The 18,383-nt window shown below is 47.6% G+C and overlaps 1 protein-coding gene across 1 annotated transcript in view; it reads left to right on the top strand.

Annotated features, from left to right (window-relative positions):
• Window positions 1-18,383, top strand: part of WIPF3 (WAS/WASL interacting protein family member 3) — a 69,961-nt gene that overhangs the window by 40,944 nt on the left and 10,634 nt on the right. Inside the window, 6 exon segments of the mRNA XM_072964739.1 lie at window positions 6,596-6,728; window positions 8,757-8,888; window positions 9,874-10,010; window positions 10,012-10,621; window positions 13,476-13,625; window positions 14,656-14,757. Coding sequence (XP_072820840.1) covers window positions 6,596-6,728; window positions 8,757-8,888; window positions 9,874-10,010; window positions 10,012-10,621; window positions 13,476-13,625; window positions 14,656-14,757 — 1,264 coding nt within the window.

Genomic DNA, 18,383 nt, shown 5'->3' with positions numbered 1-18,383 from the left:
GCTTTATTAATTGATTTTTCTATATTGAACCAGCCTTGCAATCTCAAAATAAACACCACATAGTTGTAGTTTGTTGTTATTTTTATATATTACTTGGTTCTATCAACTTCTTCATAGTTAAGGACAATAACATTTGCCTTCTGTCATGTAACCATAGTTAAGTTTTTCTTGTTTTGTCTCTAAAACAGTCTCTAAAAGTTGAGGCCTGTAGAGGTAAGGTAATTTGCCTAAGTTATGCCACTAATAATTGGTGGGTCCAGGATCCCATTCAAGGTGAGGGGACTCTGGAACCCTCATTTTTAACTGTGAAAAAGGGCTGTCTCCCCACTGATAGGAGGTTGATGAGCCCCTCCATGTGTGACTCACTCTACCAAGACTACTTGACCATTGGCGAACCGGACCCAGACGCTTCCTTAGTGATTATGTCAGCCAGAACAAGATAGTAAATTGTAGAACTGACCCTTGAGCCCAGCTCTTTCCACTGTATCATACTGCCTCCTTAACAACTAGCCTGTGAGTATACTTTGGCAGCCCAACACCACCAAGTGACCAGGGAAGAACAAAGGATGTCAGGTGCATGGACCACCGAGATATCAGGCGGGGAGTGGAGGCCAAAGAAGGACTCCTTGGGTGCTAAATAGGGAAGGAAGTGCCTGCCCCTCTTCATCAGTGGGGATCAGAACTAGAGTCAGGTCCAAGGGTGATGATGGAATTATAGAGCATGTATGCTGAGTGGCCAAGGTCTGGTGACCCAGGGGCCCAACCCAGAGACATTTGGAAGCAGGTTCTGGAATGGATGAGAATATCATCAGGTCCAACAGTGCTGCCCTTGAACTCAACTGTGGGTCATTGTTTCTCTAGGGTCCAATCCAAGTCTGGACCCAGAGGCTTCTGTTGCACTCGCCACCCAAAGGACCCAAAAAAGTGACTGTGAGAAAAGAAAGTCTAGATTCATTTACATTATCATCTATAATAGGTGATGTACTTTGGAAACCTCTTGAACATTCTAGAAATTTTGGAATTTCCCCCCTTTTGGTTATTTTTGTTACCTTTTCCCCTTTCATATTTAAGCTGTGCTCATAATCTTTGCCTATTTCAGAGTCAACAAAGGGTGGCCATATGCTAAAAACACTACATTTTCCCTGAAGCCAGCCAGGAGGTGTGAAAGGAGAGTAAGGGGCTGACATTCGGAAAGAAAGAGGTGGACCTGCAGGTTTGGCCCACACAAGGTTCTGTGTTACCTGAAGAGGGAGTTTCAGCTACAGGCTATTTACAGTTGAGGCTATCAGCCTCCCAGCATAAGGTTACTCTGAGCAGTTTCCATTTTAGGTGCTCTCAGCCCTCCTCCTGCTAAGACGGTTGCTGGCTCACATTTAATGCACTAATCAGGCGGTTCTCAGAGCCCATCATTCAGCCTTGGCTGTCCTCTCTGGCCCTGGCAAAGGCCTGGCACTTAGCTCCTCGGGCCCCAGCCTCCCCCCTCCCCTCTCTCCCCCCCATTCCTTTTCCTTCTGATGCCCTTCCCTGCCCCCGCCTTCCTGCTCTGGCTGTCACACACCATGTGAAGCGTCATCTGCCATGGTCCCAGGCCAGAGGGCAGTCAGACCACTCCCCCACCCAGCCACAGGCTTGCCATGTATTTCCTGAGTGTTCAACTTTCACTGTTTTCCTGGGTGATCAGGTCAGTACTAAGAAGTAAACAGCATGGTGGTTAAGAGACCCTGACTTGCCTGGGAAGGGAGGGCTTGCCCTATGGTAGAGCTACTTTATAACACTGTGGGTAGAAAAATGTTGGTCTTTATAGGTAAACGCAGGGTAGCATACAGAAATGCAGTCAAGCTCAGCAGGTAACATGAATGACTTTGAATTTTTTATCCCAAGGGAAATGGAAAAAAAACCATTGAAGGTTTTGAGCAAAGTGACCTGATCTAGGTGGCAGGTGCTCTGCTAAGGGTAAGCATGTTGTTCTAGGAACAAAAAAGTGCTCTTTATCTGGCCTTCCAGAATCAGGAGGCTTCCTGGAAAATAGCCAAGAGACAAATGTAAAAAGGGAAGAGAGATTAGCTCCAGCTAAGGTCCAGAAGTGAGCTCCAGCATGGAATGCTTAAGAAGTGGACTGTCTGGGCTGGTCACTAAGGGCCTTGTGCAACATGAAGGGATTTGAACTTGCTCCTGAGGGCAGGGGGGAGCCAGCAAAGATTTTTATGGCAGGGAGGAGCATGACAAGTGACACGTCCTTTATCTACACCACTCTGGTGGCTGTGTGGAGGAGGGCAAGACAGGAGGCACGAAAACCAGGTGAGGGAATCCAGAAGTGCTGGTGGCCTGTACTAAGTCAGCATCACAGAGATGGGGAAAAGGAGCCAGATTCCAGGGTAATCACTCAGGAAAAAGCAATAGGAGTTTGTGCTTGAGTGGCTGTTGAGAACGAGAAAGAGGGAAGGGTCCACGATGGCCTCCAGGTCCTTGGGCAAGGAGATAGCTGCCAGCACACAGCAACCAAAGTGATACCAGTGGATGAGATGACTCTGATGGGTGGGCTTCCTCATGGGTGCAGAGAATAGGACCAGACTCACCTATAGCCCACACCCCCAATGAAAAGGTCCTAACTCTGCTTCACCTCCTGATTGGAGCAGGGGCGCTGGGTGAGGCAGCTCTGTACTCTAGGTGACAGTCATGGGTCCATATACGGTTGTCGAAGATACCAGGCTTTAAAAAAGTAGATTAAAAGGTCCATTCTTTTTGTTCATGGATTTTAATTGCATATTTGGATTTCTGAAAATGAGAAATAAAACCGTTAGATCTCAAGATGCCTCATTCTGGGACAGCCTGACATGTATCCATTTAGGGTGCAGGGAACCCCTGACAGGAGAGAGTCAGTGTCCTCTGAAAATATTTCACATCTCTTTTGGCTCTCAGGCTCTCTGTCCTACATAGAGATGGTAGCAGCGGGAGGAAGGCAGTGCCAGCTCTGGCTTTCCTGGGGATTCAGGGTTTTGGTAGTGAAATACAAGCATCCTGACTGCTGATACCTGTCGGCCCCCAAGTTTGGAGGTGGTGGGAGGAGGCTGAGGGCAGGGGTGATGAGCAGGCTGTGCACCTGGCCCCCTGAGTACTACTTTGAGGTTTAACAGCCACATTGGAGAAGGTACCTTTAGGAGACTGCAAGGCTGAAACTGTAGTGGAATGATAGGGTTTAGATCATCCTTGAGACAGCCTGCTAGATTTGGATCAGCCCACTAGATTTTTGTTAGTGTTATACATAGAAACTGGTGTCAATCAGACAGACCCCGTAATGGCACAAGGTGGCAAGGTAACCAATAGCAGGAGGACGTGCATTTCATTCCATTTGGGCTGGACTGCCATCCCCCTCCCCAGACTATACTGAAGTCTGATGGACTCAACTGTTGGACCGACCCATGGATATGCAAATGCTTTTATAATTTATCAAGACAAGAGGACAGACACCCATCACCCTTGGCCTGTTTCTAATCTCCCTGGTTCATTTCAGTTTTTCAGCCTTTGCCTGGCAGGGAGATGGGCTCATTTGCATTACTATCCTACTACTTTACATCTTTTTGGATCTGGGCTATTCCCCTTGAAGCTCACTTTAGAAGAACTGAGTCAACAAAAGCTTTGTGTGGAACTCAAACCGTCACGCTCAGTAACAGTGTTAAGAAAGAACAGAGCTAACTTTGAAATGATGTTTTAGTTTCTTGTTTTGTGTGTAGGAGGACACGGAGGTGTGTTTGTTGGATATATTTGCTATGGGAAAAGTGTCCAGGAGTGGCTTTTCTCTCTCTTGATTATATTTGTGGTAAAGTTGCCAATAATCAGGATTTACATAAAATAAAAGACCCCCAGAGAATATTTGAAAATCTTCTCTTTCCTGTGTCTGTATCCTGTAACCACACTAACAAGACTTCTTAAGGTTGGAGATTGAGGAAAGCGAATTACAGATGGTTAATAAATACTGGAGATGGAGTAGAAACAACTTCACTGTATAATATGGTCTTCAATGTGCGAATGAGGATGCCCTTAGATGTCCTTTTGTACAAAACCCACTAAGCCGTGGTCACCTTAGCCATGAAGCTCCTCTACGTCACAGGAGAGGATTGAAAGATACCATATAATCTCAGGTGAAGGAGAGCCCTCTAGTGGAAAATTGTCAGGGCAGGCAGCAGCGCAGGAAAAAAAGCAGAGGTCAAAAAAGGAACGTTAGATTTAGTCCAACAAGTTGAACTGCATCACTGACGCATGATGTGACTGACTAACTACATCCTCGTACTGATTTGAAAGACGTTTATCAACAAGTCTGCCTTGTGGAACTGTCAAGGATGTATTGAGGCTTGTGCTAAGCAGGTACTCAAATTAAAATCATTATTCCAAGGACATGCAACGTTCCTCATAGCCCTCACCCTAAAAAGCTTGGGATGGGCCAGATCAGGGAGCAGGGGATGCATTTTGGTAATAGATTTAAAAATCGAGTCTAAATTAGCTGAGATGATTCCCACCTCCCACCCCCACCTCTACCCAGGGATTGTTAAAATAGGGTTTGACCATTGTTCCAGCTACTTCTTTAAACAGAATGCAGTTCACTGTATTGTTTATCTTGTAACTAAGAAGAAAATTCTAAAGTGCTTTCTCCCCCTAATGCCTGACCATAATACATGCCTGAGATTATAATACCAGATGTTTACAGAAATTTTCATGCTCTCTTGGTCAGATTTAAAAATCTGAACACTTTGCAGTTTAAAATGAATTATTGGTATTAATGATGTATAGAGAGAGATTTCTAAAATCATGTGTGGGGAAATACCCTGCTGTACTCTGCAATTCACACATGCATTCTTTAAAAAAAAAAATGTGTATCGTTAGGGTTGAGGCCCTTGCTCATAGTTCTATTATTGACCGTCATCCATGAGCCCCTTTCAAAGGGTCAGAAAGCATGTTTCCAGGCAACAAGAAAGTGACTTTGAAGCTTGTGCCCTTCAAAGCCTGTGTAAGATACATCGCCAACCAGCGCGGTAGAACTGGAGGGTGAAAATGCGGACTCGGCACATTTTAGCTAAAACCACAATTGCCTATGTTTCGAGTCTGTGACACTGGAGAGTCTCTAACTGTCTAGTTGGCAAAGCTGACTTGTCATTTTCTGACAAATAGCTGTATGGAGAAAATGGCTATAGCAAGGGCTTCAAGGACCATCTAAGGTCTGCTACCTTCCTTGCAGCCTGCCCAGTGTATTATGCATCCTGAATCTAGTTCATTCATTCACTCATTCATCCACTCATTCTTTCATCCAGTTCTTGAGCCTAGTTTTTGAGCCTAACGGGGGCCAGGTTTTATTCTCTGGAGATACACTGATGAACAAAACAAACAAGACCTTTTTCCTGATAGGGAGTCCTGCAGAGGTGGTGATCCTTCAACTCATAACCAAAATTGGAAATTTTCCAGGAGGAAAGATAAATATAAGTTTATACACAGTGATAAAACTTACAGAGGAAAAGGAATATGGTGCCCTGGGAGAGAACCCTGGGTGGCTTTATTCAGACTAGGGGTCAGAAAAGACCTCTGAAATGGTGATGTTTAAGCTGAAAACCAAAGACACATGGTATTCCCTGTACAGCAGGTGCTTAAAAAGTATTCTTTGCTTTGAGAAATGTTTAACCAGCTCTCAGGTCGTCCTAACTGCAGAGGATCCTCCTGGCTGTGACTCCCAGTGCAACCTCACCCTTTCCTTATTTGCCACCAGCCGGTGTATGTTCTTTCTGGTGCTCTCAGGTTCTGGCAGCCCCTGGAGACCCTGCCGTGTCAGCATAAGCTATAATGGAAGTGAAACAGTTGGCCCTCAGTGCTACTTGCAGAGATGAACAAAGGTTATTCTCATGAATATATATATTACGAAGCGTTTCAGCAGTCTACAGAACACTTATCCTAACCATAGGATCCTGCCCTTAATCGCTGCCGTGGTGCAGAGTAAAAAGCAGGCGGCCTTTGGAATTCAGCAGATCTGGATTTGAACCTAGCCCTGTGACCCTGAACAGAGACTTCATAGTCTGTTTTGTCATCTGTAAAATGAAGGTAAACTCACTGGAAACTCACAAGGTTTTGTGAGGATTAACAGAATGCACCCAGGCACAGAGGAGAAGGCAGTCACCAAACCTTCATTGCAATCCCCTGGACATCTTTCTTTCTGGATTTGGTCCAGGAGAGGACCTGGGGATACCAGGCAGGGTGATTATTCAGAACCTGGGAGCAAGGGTCAAGAACACACAGGCAGAAGCCCAGGTAAGTGGGTGGGGCTTACCTAGAAGGAGGAAGAGGGGCTATGCATTAGGGCTTCTTAAGACCTATGGGAGTTGGAGCACAGGAAAGAGTCCTTTCTAGGTCCCCAGGGACAGGGATGTACACAGGATAAGAGGTAAGTCCCCCTCGAGACCCGAGACCCATAGGTAACTGCTGGAGAGATGGGCAGGGTTGGGCAAATAGGGAAGGCAGTAAACTACAGGAGGAGAAACTTACTGCCAATAAGACATATGGCTTATCTATGAACGTTACGTGCGATTATGATCGAATCCCTTTTAATCCCTTACAGATAAGTACAGATACTTCCAGCTTGAGAAAGGCAGATCCGAAAGGTCGGAGTGCACTGTTGGCTGATATCCAGCAAGGAACTCGCCTACGAAAAGTCACGCAGATCAATGACCGCAGTGCCCCACAGATCGAGAGTAAGTGAGCATCTGGGCCAGGCCTGCTGAGAGCCAAAGGCAGGCTGCGTGAGGCTCAGCCAGTCACCCCAGGCTTGTTTAGGGCAGGGGCCACAGTTGTTACCCAGGACACATATCAGGCCATCTGAGACCTGCTCAACGTACAGTCCACATGGGCAAGAGAATCAGAGCTACTCTTCCAGGGCTGCAGATGGTTTCTAGCATATCTACCATCTCTTTTCAAATGCTTAAAAAGAAACTTTATAAGATAACTTCTAATTGTGGTAAAATACACATATAAAATTCACCATTTTAACCATTTTAAAGTGTCCAATTCAGTGGCATTTATACATTCACAATGTGATTGCAACCATCACTAGTCTAGTTCCAGAATATTTCCATCACCCCAAAAGGAAACCCCATACCCATCAGTATTCCCTCCCTACTCCCTCTGTCCCCCAGTCTACTAAATCTACTTTCTGTCTCTATGGATTTGCCTATTCTGGACATTTCGTATAAATAGAATCATACGATATGTGGCCTTTTGTGATTGGCTCCTTTCTCTTCACATAATATTTTTACAGCTCATCCATGTTGTAGCAATGTATCAGTACTTTCCTTCTTTTTATTGTTGAATAGTAATTCATTGGATGGATGTACCACGTTGTGTTTATCCATTGTGTGGCAACATTTAAAGATCACTTGCCCTGTGTCAACATAGTCCTCAAACTCAGTGAGAGAATAATTAAAGTCTCACAGGATCATATGACTATAGGTTTCTATGTCTTCTAGAGTATGATGGTTTAGAAGGAGCCTTGTGCTTGGGTCAGATGACCCATGTTGAGTTCTGATTCTGTTACCAGACAAATCAGGAAACCTCCCTGAGCTTCAGTTTGCTCATCTGCAAAATGGGGGAGATAATAATACCTGCCTGCTTTTTTTGGGTCAAGATTGTTGAAGGTTTAAATAATATATGCAGAACTATTTTTCAGTGTAAGGTATTATGTTTCCATATATTTTGCAATGATGCATAATGGTAATTCTCAAAAATAGTCCTAAAATTAATTGTATCCAGTATCTGTAATTATATACGTTAATACGTAAGGGTAGACAAATTATTTTAAGAAATATTTTCAATATTGATTACAATAAAAATTAGTTTCTGGCTAGACCCACTATCTAATTAGTTAATCCCAATTAACAGATAAATCCATTTTATTGGACCACACACTTGCTTATCATTCCAGTGAAGAGGTAATGTGTACTGTTAATACTCGGAATAATCTGGCCACATTCATCCACCAGGGGGCATTGCGCCATGATTTCTCTGTGCATATTAGCTTCAGGCTATGAACATTTTCTGCCAGGAATTCTTGTAAGCTGAATGTCTTCTCATTTTATGCAGTTGGTAATCACACACATCTGGAAGTGAGTGACTTCTAGAATTAGTGACACCTCTTCTCAAGGGCTCATGAGCTCTCTCCTCCATAGGGAAAAAAAAAAGGTGCAGGGAAGAGCGCAGGGCTCGGGGAGTGGGAGCTGGGGAGACAAAGAAGGAAAATGCCAAAGCAGAAATCACTGCAGACCTTTGCTTCTTGCTTACAAGTTCCGGGCCAGGCTTCATGGACAAGAAGTTAAAATTACTGCCTGCATCAAATCGGGGGATTTTCTTGGTCTAGTCCTCCCACAAGAGTCAAGCTGAAAACACAGCAAGCTCTATACCTCCAGTGTTCGGGTTTTCTAACTTGAAGGGTCCTGCTAGTTCCCCCTTTGGCATCTACTAAATGGCAGTGCAGGGATGCCTTGCTTTTGATCCCTTTCCAGAGCGGTCACTACTGATGGTTCTTTGGTGGCCTGAAGAGGGGGACAGACAGGCCTAGATATGAGTTTACAGGGCATCAAGGCAGAAGTGCTTGAGAAAGATACTGAGGAGAAGGGTAACACTGGAGGCGGGAGAAGGGGAAGACAGCCGTGGGCAGTGTTAGACCACGGCTGGGGTGAGAGTTGGAGGCTCAGCTCTACTCACACACTTGCCTCTTCTCTTTAAAGATTCTAAAGGAACCAACAAAGAAGGAGGAGGTCCTGCAAACTCTCGAGGCGGGAGCACACCCCCAACCCTGGGAGATCTGTTTGCTGGTGGCTTTCCGGTGTTACGCCCAGCAGGCCAGAGGGATGCAGCAGGTAAGGAAGGGTTCAGGCTGGCTACCTTCTGACCCCTGTCTCCTTACCTTGTGGAACCAATGGGGCAATCCTCACCTGCCAGTAAAGTGACATGTTTAGAGTGACAGTCAGGTAGTAGGAGATCATGTATTGGGTAGCCTAAGCACCGGAAGTTTCCAAGACACAGAATTGTTTTTAAGGGATCTTTGAAATCCTCATCCTGTTTAAATCATCCTACTGTAATCATTGAAGAATGAGTTACCACAGTGTAGAGTGTCTAGCAGTGGTGTGATGGTGGCTCATGTCAGTCACAGTAGATGATCTTAGAGACATCACTGCAGACTCACTGGCAATGGTGAGTGGTCATGATTCTCCATCATCATATCCGTTCAGTATTGCTGTGTAACAAACCCTACATGTTAGGGACTCTAAATAAACCATTTATTTAGTTTACAGCACTATGGGTTGGCGGTTAGGGTGGCCCCAGCTGGGCCGCCTCTAGCATCTACCCACAGGGTAGGTGGCTTTGCTAATGTTACATTTCTTGTATCTCTGGTGCTTCCGCTGGGACAGCTGGCCTGACTGATCCATCTGGTCTCTCAGTATCTAGCAGACTGTTCAGGCTTGTTTTCATAGTGGTGGCAGGGCTCCAGCAGAGAGGACAGTCCTGTGCCCTGGGCTGGGAGACTGGAGTCCTTGGCAGAGCAGGGCAGAGGTGGAATGAAACAGGAAGGCTGGTGCCACACAGCAGACAATCTGATCGCTTGAGCTGGGCTTGTCTCAGAGGACAGCGCGTTTATGCTGGCAGGAACCTTGGGGCTGGTCCAGCTGGCCGTCTTGGGTGACAGCTGCTGCACCTGAGGCCTGCAGTGGACATGCGGGAAGAGAGTGTCCACCATGCAGTTCACTGACATCATGCTGGACAGCGACCGTCATCACCACCCACACCCTTGGGTTTCTCCTACTTCTACCCGCTGAGCTAACTCAGAACTTGTTTCACTTCCAGGTGGCAAGATAGGGCAGGGCCCTGGCTCCCGAGCGCCTTCTCCCCGGCTTCCCACCAAAGCTATCAGCAGCCCACTCAACGCCCCGGCATCGCCCAGGCTAGGCAATGCCTCGGAGGCTCATGGCGCTGCCAGGACAGTCCCCCCCTCGCCCCAGCATGCCCGCCCCGCCTCCTCCCACCCCGCCCCCACCGCCCCCGCCCTTACCCCCACCCCTGCCCCCGTCCTCCCCCATCAAAGCCCCGCTGGTGTCCCCACCTGGCCCACCAGCAAAAGGGAGCCCCCCGGTGGTTGCATCCCTGGTGGTTGCACCCTCTCTGCCCTGCACACCTCCCCCTCCGCCTCCACCACCTCCGCCACCTCCGCCAACTCCACCCCCGCCGCCCCCCGCCCTGGTTCCCAGTGACAAGGCAGTGAAACCTCAGCTAACGCCTTTGCATCTACCGCCCATCCCGCCCCCGCTCCCTCTCCTCCCACCTTGTGGGTATCCGGGACTCCAAGCCGATGCTGCCAGCCCTGCCCAAGATGTTCAGGAGCCCCCGCCCCCGCTTTACGCCTCGTGCATCCCCAGGTCCTCTTTGCCTGCACCCCCTTTGCCAGGCGCTAACAACAGCAGTGAAACCCCACCCCCGCTGCCCCCCAAATCCCCCAGCTTCCAGGCCCAGCCACCGAAGCCCAGTGTGCAAGTGCCACCTGCCCCTCCGGGATCTCAGACGTTCCTGCAGAAGAAAAGGCCGGGCAGAGGCGCCGGTAAGTACTACAGTTCTGGTTTCGGGGTGCTGTGTCAGAGGATGGGTTGACTGTTGGCAGCAACTATGGAGGTGCTTCTGTGGGCCATTTGGGAACAACTGGGGATGTCTTAAATCTTGGGACTTTGTCTTAGAACAGACCTGTTCAGTGCCCCTGTGGAGCACAATAAAAACTTGTTGTATGGGCTTCATACTGGAGGTATTCATGTTAGAGACAGGAAACCAAGAGAGTGAGCCTGGAAGACTTGTTGAAGATCACACAGACCACATTACAGGGATTCTGGCCTTGATCATCATTACTAGCTGTGTGACCCTGGGCAACCACTTAGCCTCTCTGTGCTTCCTTCTTGTCTGTGAAATGGTAATAGCAATAGTTCCCCGAAAATGCAGTTGTTGGAACAGTGAGATCTAGAGAAGGATCATTCATTTTTACTTTGTTGAAACAGTGAGATCTAGAGAAAGGTCATTCATTTTTACTATCACCATTCAGACTCCAAATCTTCTCCCAGGGTGGAGGTGGCTGTGGGTGCAGTTGTGTCCAGAACCAGCTCTCCTGTTTGATTTTTGCCTGACTTATTACAGTCTGGCTTCTGGCCAGAATCTTGAGTGGCCTCAGTAGATTAGATTAGCCCTAAGCCTTATTTTTGGCGAGTTTTCCAGCTGAGTCAAAAAAATTGAGGGTCCATATTTTCAGCCAAACATTGAAAAGAATCATGTATCCAGCAGAGATGATTATGATTGAATATATATGTCCCATGGCTGTAATTTCCATGTAGTGGTAAGGCTTCTATCACCTTTGGTGTCCTTCTAAAGGACACACTACACATCCACACACACCCATGTACACACACATACTCATCCACACATGCAAACACACTCAAAAACACCCACACATACCCTCCAACAAACAGCCACAGTTACACATACACACACATATTCCAGGAAGTTTCTTAAATGTATATCCTTGAATTAAGAATGATACAAGCTTATTGTAGAAAAAACAGAAAAAAATTGAAATCACCCATAATAACATCACCCAGAAACAGAAACTGTGTTTCCTGTCTTTTTTTCCTGAATATATCTACATATATCCATGGTTAACACTATTTTTTATGTACTGTTTTCTGTTGTTTGTATTTAATATTAAAAGCAATTCCGATATAATCTGATATTTGTCATATCATTAAAATATACCTATGAGCATGTTAAGAAGATAATTAATATATACTAGTGTTAGAGATTTAGGTTGATTCCATTTTTTGTTATTATAAATAATATCACAGGAAATAAATACTTTTATAGCAATTATAGTCACATTTTGGATTTTTTTTTAAAGATGGGTTCCTGAAAGAGAATTCCTGATACAAAAAGCAAAAAAATTTTAAGGCTTTTGGTCACAGGAAATAAGATTTTAATCATTCTCTTTCCAGCTGACTAATCAACTACCATAAGATCCAGCACTGGTACTGGGGAGCCCCATCTGACCCTTGTGATTCTTAAATATTCAAGCGTGATGGGAAAAAAAAAAACTATGCTTTACATTCAGAGTGATCTGACTTCAAGTCCAGCCTTCTCACCCACTCCTGTGTAACTTCATGCCATTTTTTAATGCTCTTGAACCTTGCTTTTTTTTTAAGTTTGACAAATGGAAATACCAATAATAACACATTTCGCATAGGATTGTTATGCATATTAAATGAGAAAAATGTGCCTGAAGTGCTTTGCAGGTAGCTAGGTCTCGGCATGATTTCCCTTCCTTCTCCCTAACCATGTGGAGGGGCAGCTTTTCACCCAGAACAGGGGTCAGCAGCCCCATAGCCGCTTTATTTAGTCCACTTGTGGGAGCAGGTAAATCCTAGTGGACCCCAGTACAGAGGAAAGGAAGACCAGCAAGAGGGAGGGTGGGGGCTGGGGAGGGGGAGGGAAGGGGGTGGGAGCTGCAGGGCAGGCGCTCTGACAGCACCCAGCCGTGGAGGAGAACAGCTGTTGAGCTGGAGCTGTCACTAGCTCCAGAGCAGCAAACCCAAGGCCAGGAATGGATGCAAGTCTGGCCTCTCTCGCTGTATCTTTGGACGTGAAACTTAATTTTCCATGAGCAATACGAGGATAATTTCTGCTTCAGGCCAAGCGTGGGGAAGAGGAGGAGGTTGTCATTGTGAACGTCTTGGAACAGATAATAATGGTGCAGTTGTCATCCCTTTAAGAGTGGAGCAACCTGCGTTGATGTGCCAAGACAGTGGGGTTATTAATTGCCAGATGAGCCATAAAAAACAGTCTTGGCAAAGGAGAGTGAGGCTCCCACAGGGGTTGCCAGGAAAGGTTTGATGAATAGATGGGATTTGAGTTGGGTCCTGGTGGGCAGGTAAGATATAGATTGACTGGAAGGAGAAATGAGGGTCTGCAATGCAGGGGAACCAGTGTGAACAGAAACACAGGGCCAGGCTCAGAGCCCCAGACAGCTTGTTCATCTGGCCTCGCTCTGAGCCTCACCTGCTTAGACTCTGAAGTGGTTCCCCTGTCTTGGACTGTCATCATCGTGAGTACAATCACAACAGCTAACATTTACTGAACCCTTATCACATGCCTCTGAACTTTAATCAACTCTTTTAACCCCCTCAACAAACCTAAGAGGTATGTATATTATTATTATTCCCATTTTATAGATGAGAGAACTGAGGCACAAAGAAGTTGTGTTATTATTCCAGCAGGAGAACTGGGAGTCAGTCCCAGGCAGGGTGGCTTGAGAGGCTTTTTATCACCTATCGTGTTACATCCAAAGAGCTCAGTATCTCACCTCTTGCAGAAAGTTATAGCATCCGCCATCCTATATCTAATAAGCCGTTCTCTTCTTTCAGGGACCAGTGGGGGGAAGCTAAACCCACCCCCGGCACCCCCTGCCAGGTCACCCACCACGGAGCTTTCAAGCAGGAGCCACCAGGCCCCAGCCTGGACCCCGACCCAGCAGCCCGGAGGTCAGCTGCGGAATGGAAGCCTGCATATCATGGGTAAGCGGGGCCCACCGTCTGCCGTGCTGGCTGTCAGTGAGGAGTGGTTTCCTCTGGCCTGGGGGAGTCGCCCAGCCCACAGTGCTGTCATTTCAGAATCCGTGCTTAAGATCGGGGGCTCACTCTAGCACAGAACAACCTACAGGTTGTGTTAAAGAGGATTTTTCTTGAGGCTTTCAATGGGGATTCCAAAACCCACTCTCCAACCTTCTGATTGATAATAGAAAGAGAAGATAACCAACATTTAGCCTGTGTGCGTGTTTGACTGTCTGTCTGTCTGTCTCCTTGGAGAAATCAGGCATCAGCCAGAAAGACTGAGTGATTTGGACAAGGTGAGAGGATGGATGGAAGGCCTGCCAGCAGGGGGACAATTAGGACAAAAACCCTGCAATAGGAGAGAAAGTCATCTGGGTCAGATGTGACTAAAAATCTTTGGATCCCTTTGTGGGCTGAGCTACTGTCAGACACAAAGCCTAGATCACAAAGAAGGGCCTCAAAGCATGAAAGGGCCACAAGACTCCTCTCCTCTTGCCATCAGGAGCTCAGGGCAGAACCCATTTGCTTTGGGAAGCCCAGGTCCCCAGCTGGGTGCAGGCTGTTCTCCCTCCTTCCTACCAGCCAGGCTGAGGACTCCTGTCCTGCCCACCCCTCCCCAGCATAGTCCTCCCCAGGAGCACGGCAGGGGCTTCAGGCCATGGGACTTTGCCAGTCCCTTGTTGCTGTCAGGTTCCCTACCTCTGACTTTGGACCCTGGAGAGGCCTGTGGTGCTTCTGCTCCCTTTAGAACCTTCCTTAAGATGGTTGAAGTAAGTTCGAGTGGAAGATGGGGAGAGTCTGTTGATTTCACTTTTCCTGATTCCCTATATCCCAGCTAAACAATCAAATCTGAGAGGTGAACGGATGTCTTAGGGGGGATAGCCCTGCCGTTAAAACCTTGCACGGGGCGGGCAAACCTGTGTGCTTCTGGAAGTTGCCAGCACTTGGGTCATGATAGTAACCCGAGTAATTTTGCCATTTCCCATGTGTGCAGATGACTTTGAGTCTAAATTCACGTTCCATTCTATGGAAGACTTTCCTCCTCCGGACGAGTATAAACCATGCCAGAAGATTTACCCCAGCAAGATCCCCAGAAGTGAGTACCGCCCTGATAAGACTCCTGGTTTTCCCTGACTGGCCACAGGCTGTGTAAGGGGTGACCCCAGGATTTCAGTGTACTACTGCAAGGAGGCAGTGCTGTTCGTACTTTTGGAAGTTTCAGAACATTCATTAGTCCTAATCCCCAAGGGTTCATTTAGAGGCTTCTTACCGAACACCAGGTTTAATTATTTGGCATGGGATGTGGACGCCTAAATTTACCACTGGCCCCTCCCCAACACTGGGGCTTTTGACTAGGGAGCTAAATACCCAAGACGACAGCAAAATGGATCCAGGATCTTTGCATTAATAGTTGGGGAAGAACCCCAACCACCAGTTCAAAATCCTGGCAGACTGTGAAACAGAGAGTGCCCTTAGGTCAACGGTTTGTACCTTGGCTACGCATTAGTGTGACCTAAGAGATCTTTTAAAAATCTGAAGGCCAGGCTGCACCTTGATCAATTAAATCAGAATATCCAGGGTGGGACCTAGATGTCAATATTTTTGAAAGCTGCCAGGTGATTCCAATATCCATCCAAAGCTGAAAAACTCAGCCCAAGGAAAGCCTTCCTCCTTCTGATTTCATTGGGAGGCCAGGCTCCAAGAAATGCCTTCACTTGGCTGACCTGTCCAGCCCTGAGAGTGGACAAGGAAGACTGGCGGCCTGCCCTTCGTGGCCAAAAGGGCAGGGAGTCAAGTACTCTAGGAACTCAGGAAGGAAAGAAAAGCATGGTAGGTGTTGACCGCTGCCTACTAGTTAATGTAATTCTTGTCCGGTGCTGATTCAATCCAACTGGCAGGGGTTGGTAAGAGGGAGGCAGAGCCTACAACATGGGGTGAGGGTCCAATGTGTTTGCCACCCCACAACCTGAGTAAGGCCCCCAACCGCAGACATCTGTGGAGCAGCATGGAAAATCGTCAGTGTCCAGGGTTAGCCCAAGACCAGGAACCCAGCTTTCTGACCCTCTCCTTGCAGAGGTGCCTTGGCGAAGTCCCTTCCCCAGGGTTCAGCTTCCTGCAAGGCAGACCAAGGAGTGCCAGTCTGCTCTCTGCTCAGGTCCGAGGTCCTCTTGGGGTCAGCCTGGGCAGATCTTTCTCTGCTGGAAAAGAAAGGGAGAGGGGAGGAGAATAAAGATGGACAGAGGGAAATTGTCCCATCTGGGGTTTAAATAAACTATGACAAGATATGGTGGTGGAGGAGACAGGTGCTGGGTCTGGCTCCTGTTCTTGCTCAGTCCAAGCTCAGCAGATGGGTGTGAACTGTCCTTCTTGCTCCAGGCACCATGCTGGCACCAGAGACTACGAGGTGTAAGAAACAAGGTCCCTACCATCGAGTTGTGACCGTGCACATTCCTGAGACAGAAGTGGGAGAAATTAATCTCTTCACGATGGAGAGTCCTAATGACTGATTGTTTAAAGTGCAGAGGGCACCACAGCAGGTGTGAGGGTGGAGGTGGAGGTTAGGGACCTGAAGGCATAGAGAGAGGTAACATTTCCACATGGGTGGAAAGACATTCCAGGCTGAGCACTGCATGCACCCAGGAGAGAGGCACGATAGTGTTTGGGGCATTTAGGACCTACAAGCAAGTCCCACGTGGTATGTAAGGGCGCAGGCTGCCTGGATAGGACGGCATAGGCTGCCACAGATGTTAGGCCTTGAGGGGCAATGTCAATAAATAACATTTCTTTCCCCATCATATGGAATGTTCACAAGAGTGACACGGATGAAGATCTAAGTGTGTTTATTGGAGGACAGCTTAGATAACAGCCGACTCCCTAATACTGCACCCTAGCATGAGGCTTGTGCCTCCCCCAGGCAAGGGGACTTACAGATGAGGGGTCTGCGGCTGGCCTCTCGGTGGCCACAGAGCCGGCCTCAGAGAGCTTTCCGCGTGCCCAGGAGGGCAGGACAGGATATTCCTCCATAAATGGGCAGTCAGATTTCAAAGAGAGGACCTAGAAGGGGCGTGGCTGCACATGGCTGGTCCCTTCTCTTGACCTCTCTGAAAAAAGAGGGCAGAGAGAGCGTCGGTGTGTTACCCTATGGGAGGTGCCTATGCACGAAAAGAAGAGGACAAGGAGGTGTGTTTCCTCCTAACATGAAGAATGTCTTCTCCCTTTGAAGATGTTGGAACTTGAACCTATAAGCAGAGAAGAACTGTCAGTAAAATACTAACCACTGCCAGCACAGTAAGTGACCCTATTGTGGACTCTGCAGATGTGCCTGGCATGGTTCTGGGTGCTCTGCAGACCTTACCATAAGTTCTTAATGGAGGAAATTTACACATAGGGAAAAGGAGGTCCAGAGAGGCCAGGTGACTTGCCTGAAGCCTCACAGCAAGTTAGAGGCAGAGCCAGGAATTTCAAATCCAGGTATTTCTCGGCCAGAGCCAGTGCTGCTTCCATGCGGCCACGGTGAACTCTGAGAAGGGATGTGATGAGATCTCGGTTGAGTCAGATGACCGGTAGCTTGGTCAGAGGAGGTAGAGACCACAGTCAGGAAAGCTGTGGCCTTGATCACAGTCCATGGGAGGGAGGATGGATGCGGGTGAGGGTGGCCGGGGCTTGGGGGTGCAGACCTTGGGAGGAATGGGGGAAATGGAGGGGCCAAGGACCGCTGAGTGTCTGCCTGGGCCTGGATGGATGATGTGGCTCCAAAAAGAAAAAGCGAGAAGGGAGCTGGTTTCAGGAGGAGGCGAGATTATCAGTCAGGCCAAGTTGAGTCGCATGGGGAGCTGCAAGAGGGAGGTGACCTGGGGCAGGTCAAGCGAGGAGTACACAGGTCTGAGGCTGAGGGGTACAGTCAGGAATGGAACTAGATTTGTGGGTCATTAGTTTGGAGCCCTATCCTAAACCGGGGTCAGCAAATGTTTTCTTTAAGGGGCCAGAAAGGACACCTTTGACGTTCTGCGGGCCATTTGGCCTCTGTCATGACTACTCAGCTCTGCTACTTTGACATGAAAACAGCCACAGACAATATGTAAGCAAATGGGCATGGCTGTCTTCCAGTAAAACTTTATTTGTGAAAGCAGGTGCTGGCTGGATGTGATCTGCTGGCTGTATTTTGCTGACCTCTGTGCCCTAAACCACCCCCAAAAAACAGAATTTTAAAGATCATTGTTATCCAGCCTTTCTCAGTATTGTGCCGTGGAGTCCTTCAACCTTCAGACTCAGTACATTCTAGTCTAAAGTCAGCTGCATTTTGAGCCCATGGTGCCTAGTCTCATCCTGAGAGTAGAAGAAAAGCTACGTCCCCCACAGCTCCCCAGGAGGGCACAGGGGGCAGTCTGGGCTGGGTGTCTCTTCTTTCAGAGAGATGTTCAAATCAGTGTCCATGCCAAAATAAGTAATCCTATGATGATCAGGAAGGAACAGTTAAAACCAGAAAAACCAATGAGCTGTTAACGAACTGACATCCTACAGACTAGAAAGGTCATTTGCCATTTCAAAAAGAAGATGCAGTTTTCGATTGATGTGGCATTGGCAGACGCAAAATGCTGCAGGAGCCTCCTAGCACAGTTCAGTGAGCGGGTTCCTGCCACCCCTGTGAGCCGTGGCGGAGAACCTTGTTAACTGTATGAGTGTGAGTATGATACAGGTCATGCCTGTCCGATTGCGTTCTTC

The sequence above is a fragment of the Vicugna pacos genome, chromosome 7 (genome assembly GCF_048564905.1).
Source record: "Vicugna pacos chromosome 7, VicPac4, whole genome shotgun sequence".
Taxonomy (NCBI): domain Eukaryota; kingdom Metazoa; phylum Chordata; class Mammalia; order Artiodactyla; family Camelidae; genus Vicugna; species Vicugna pacos.
Note: the sequence above shows the minus strand (reverse complement) of the source record. Positions and strands in the feature narration are given on the sequence as shown.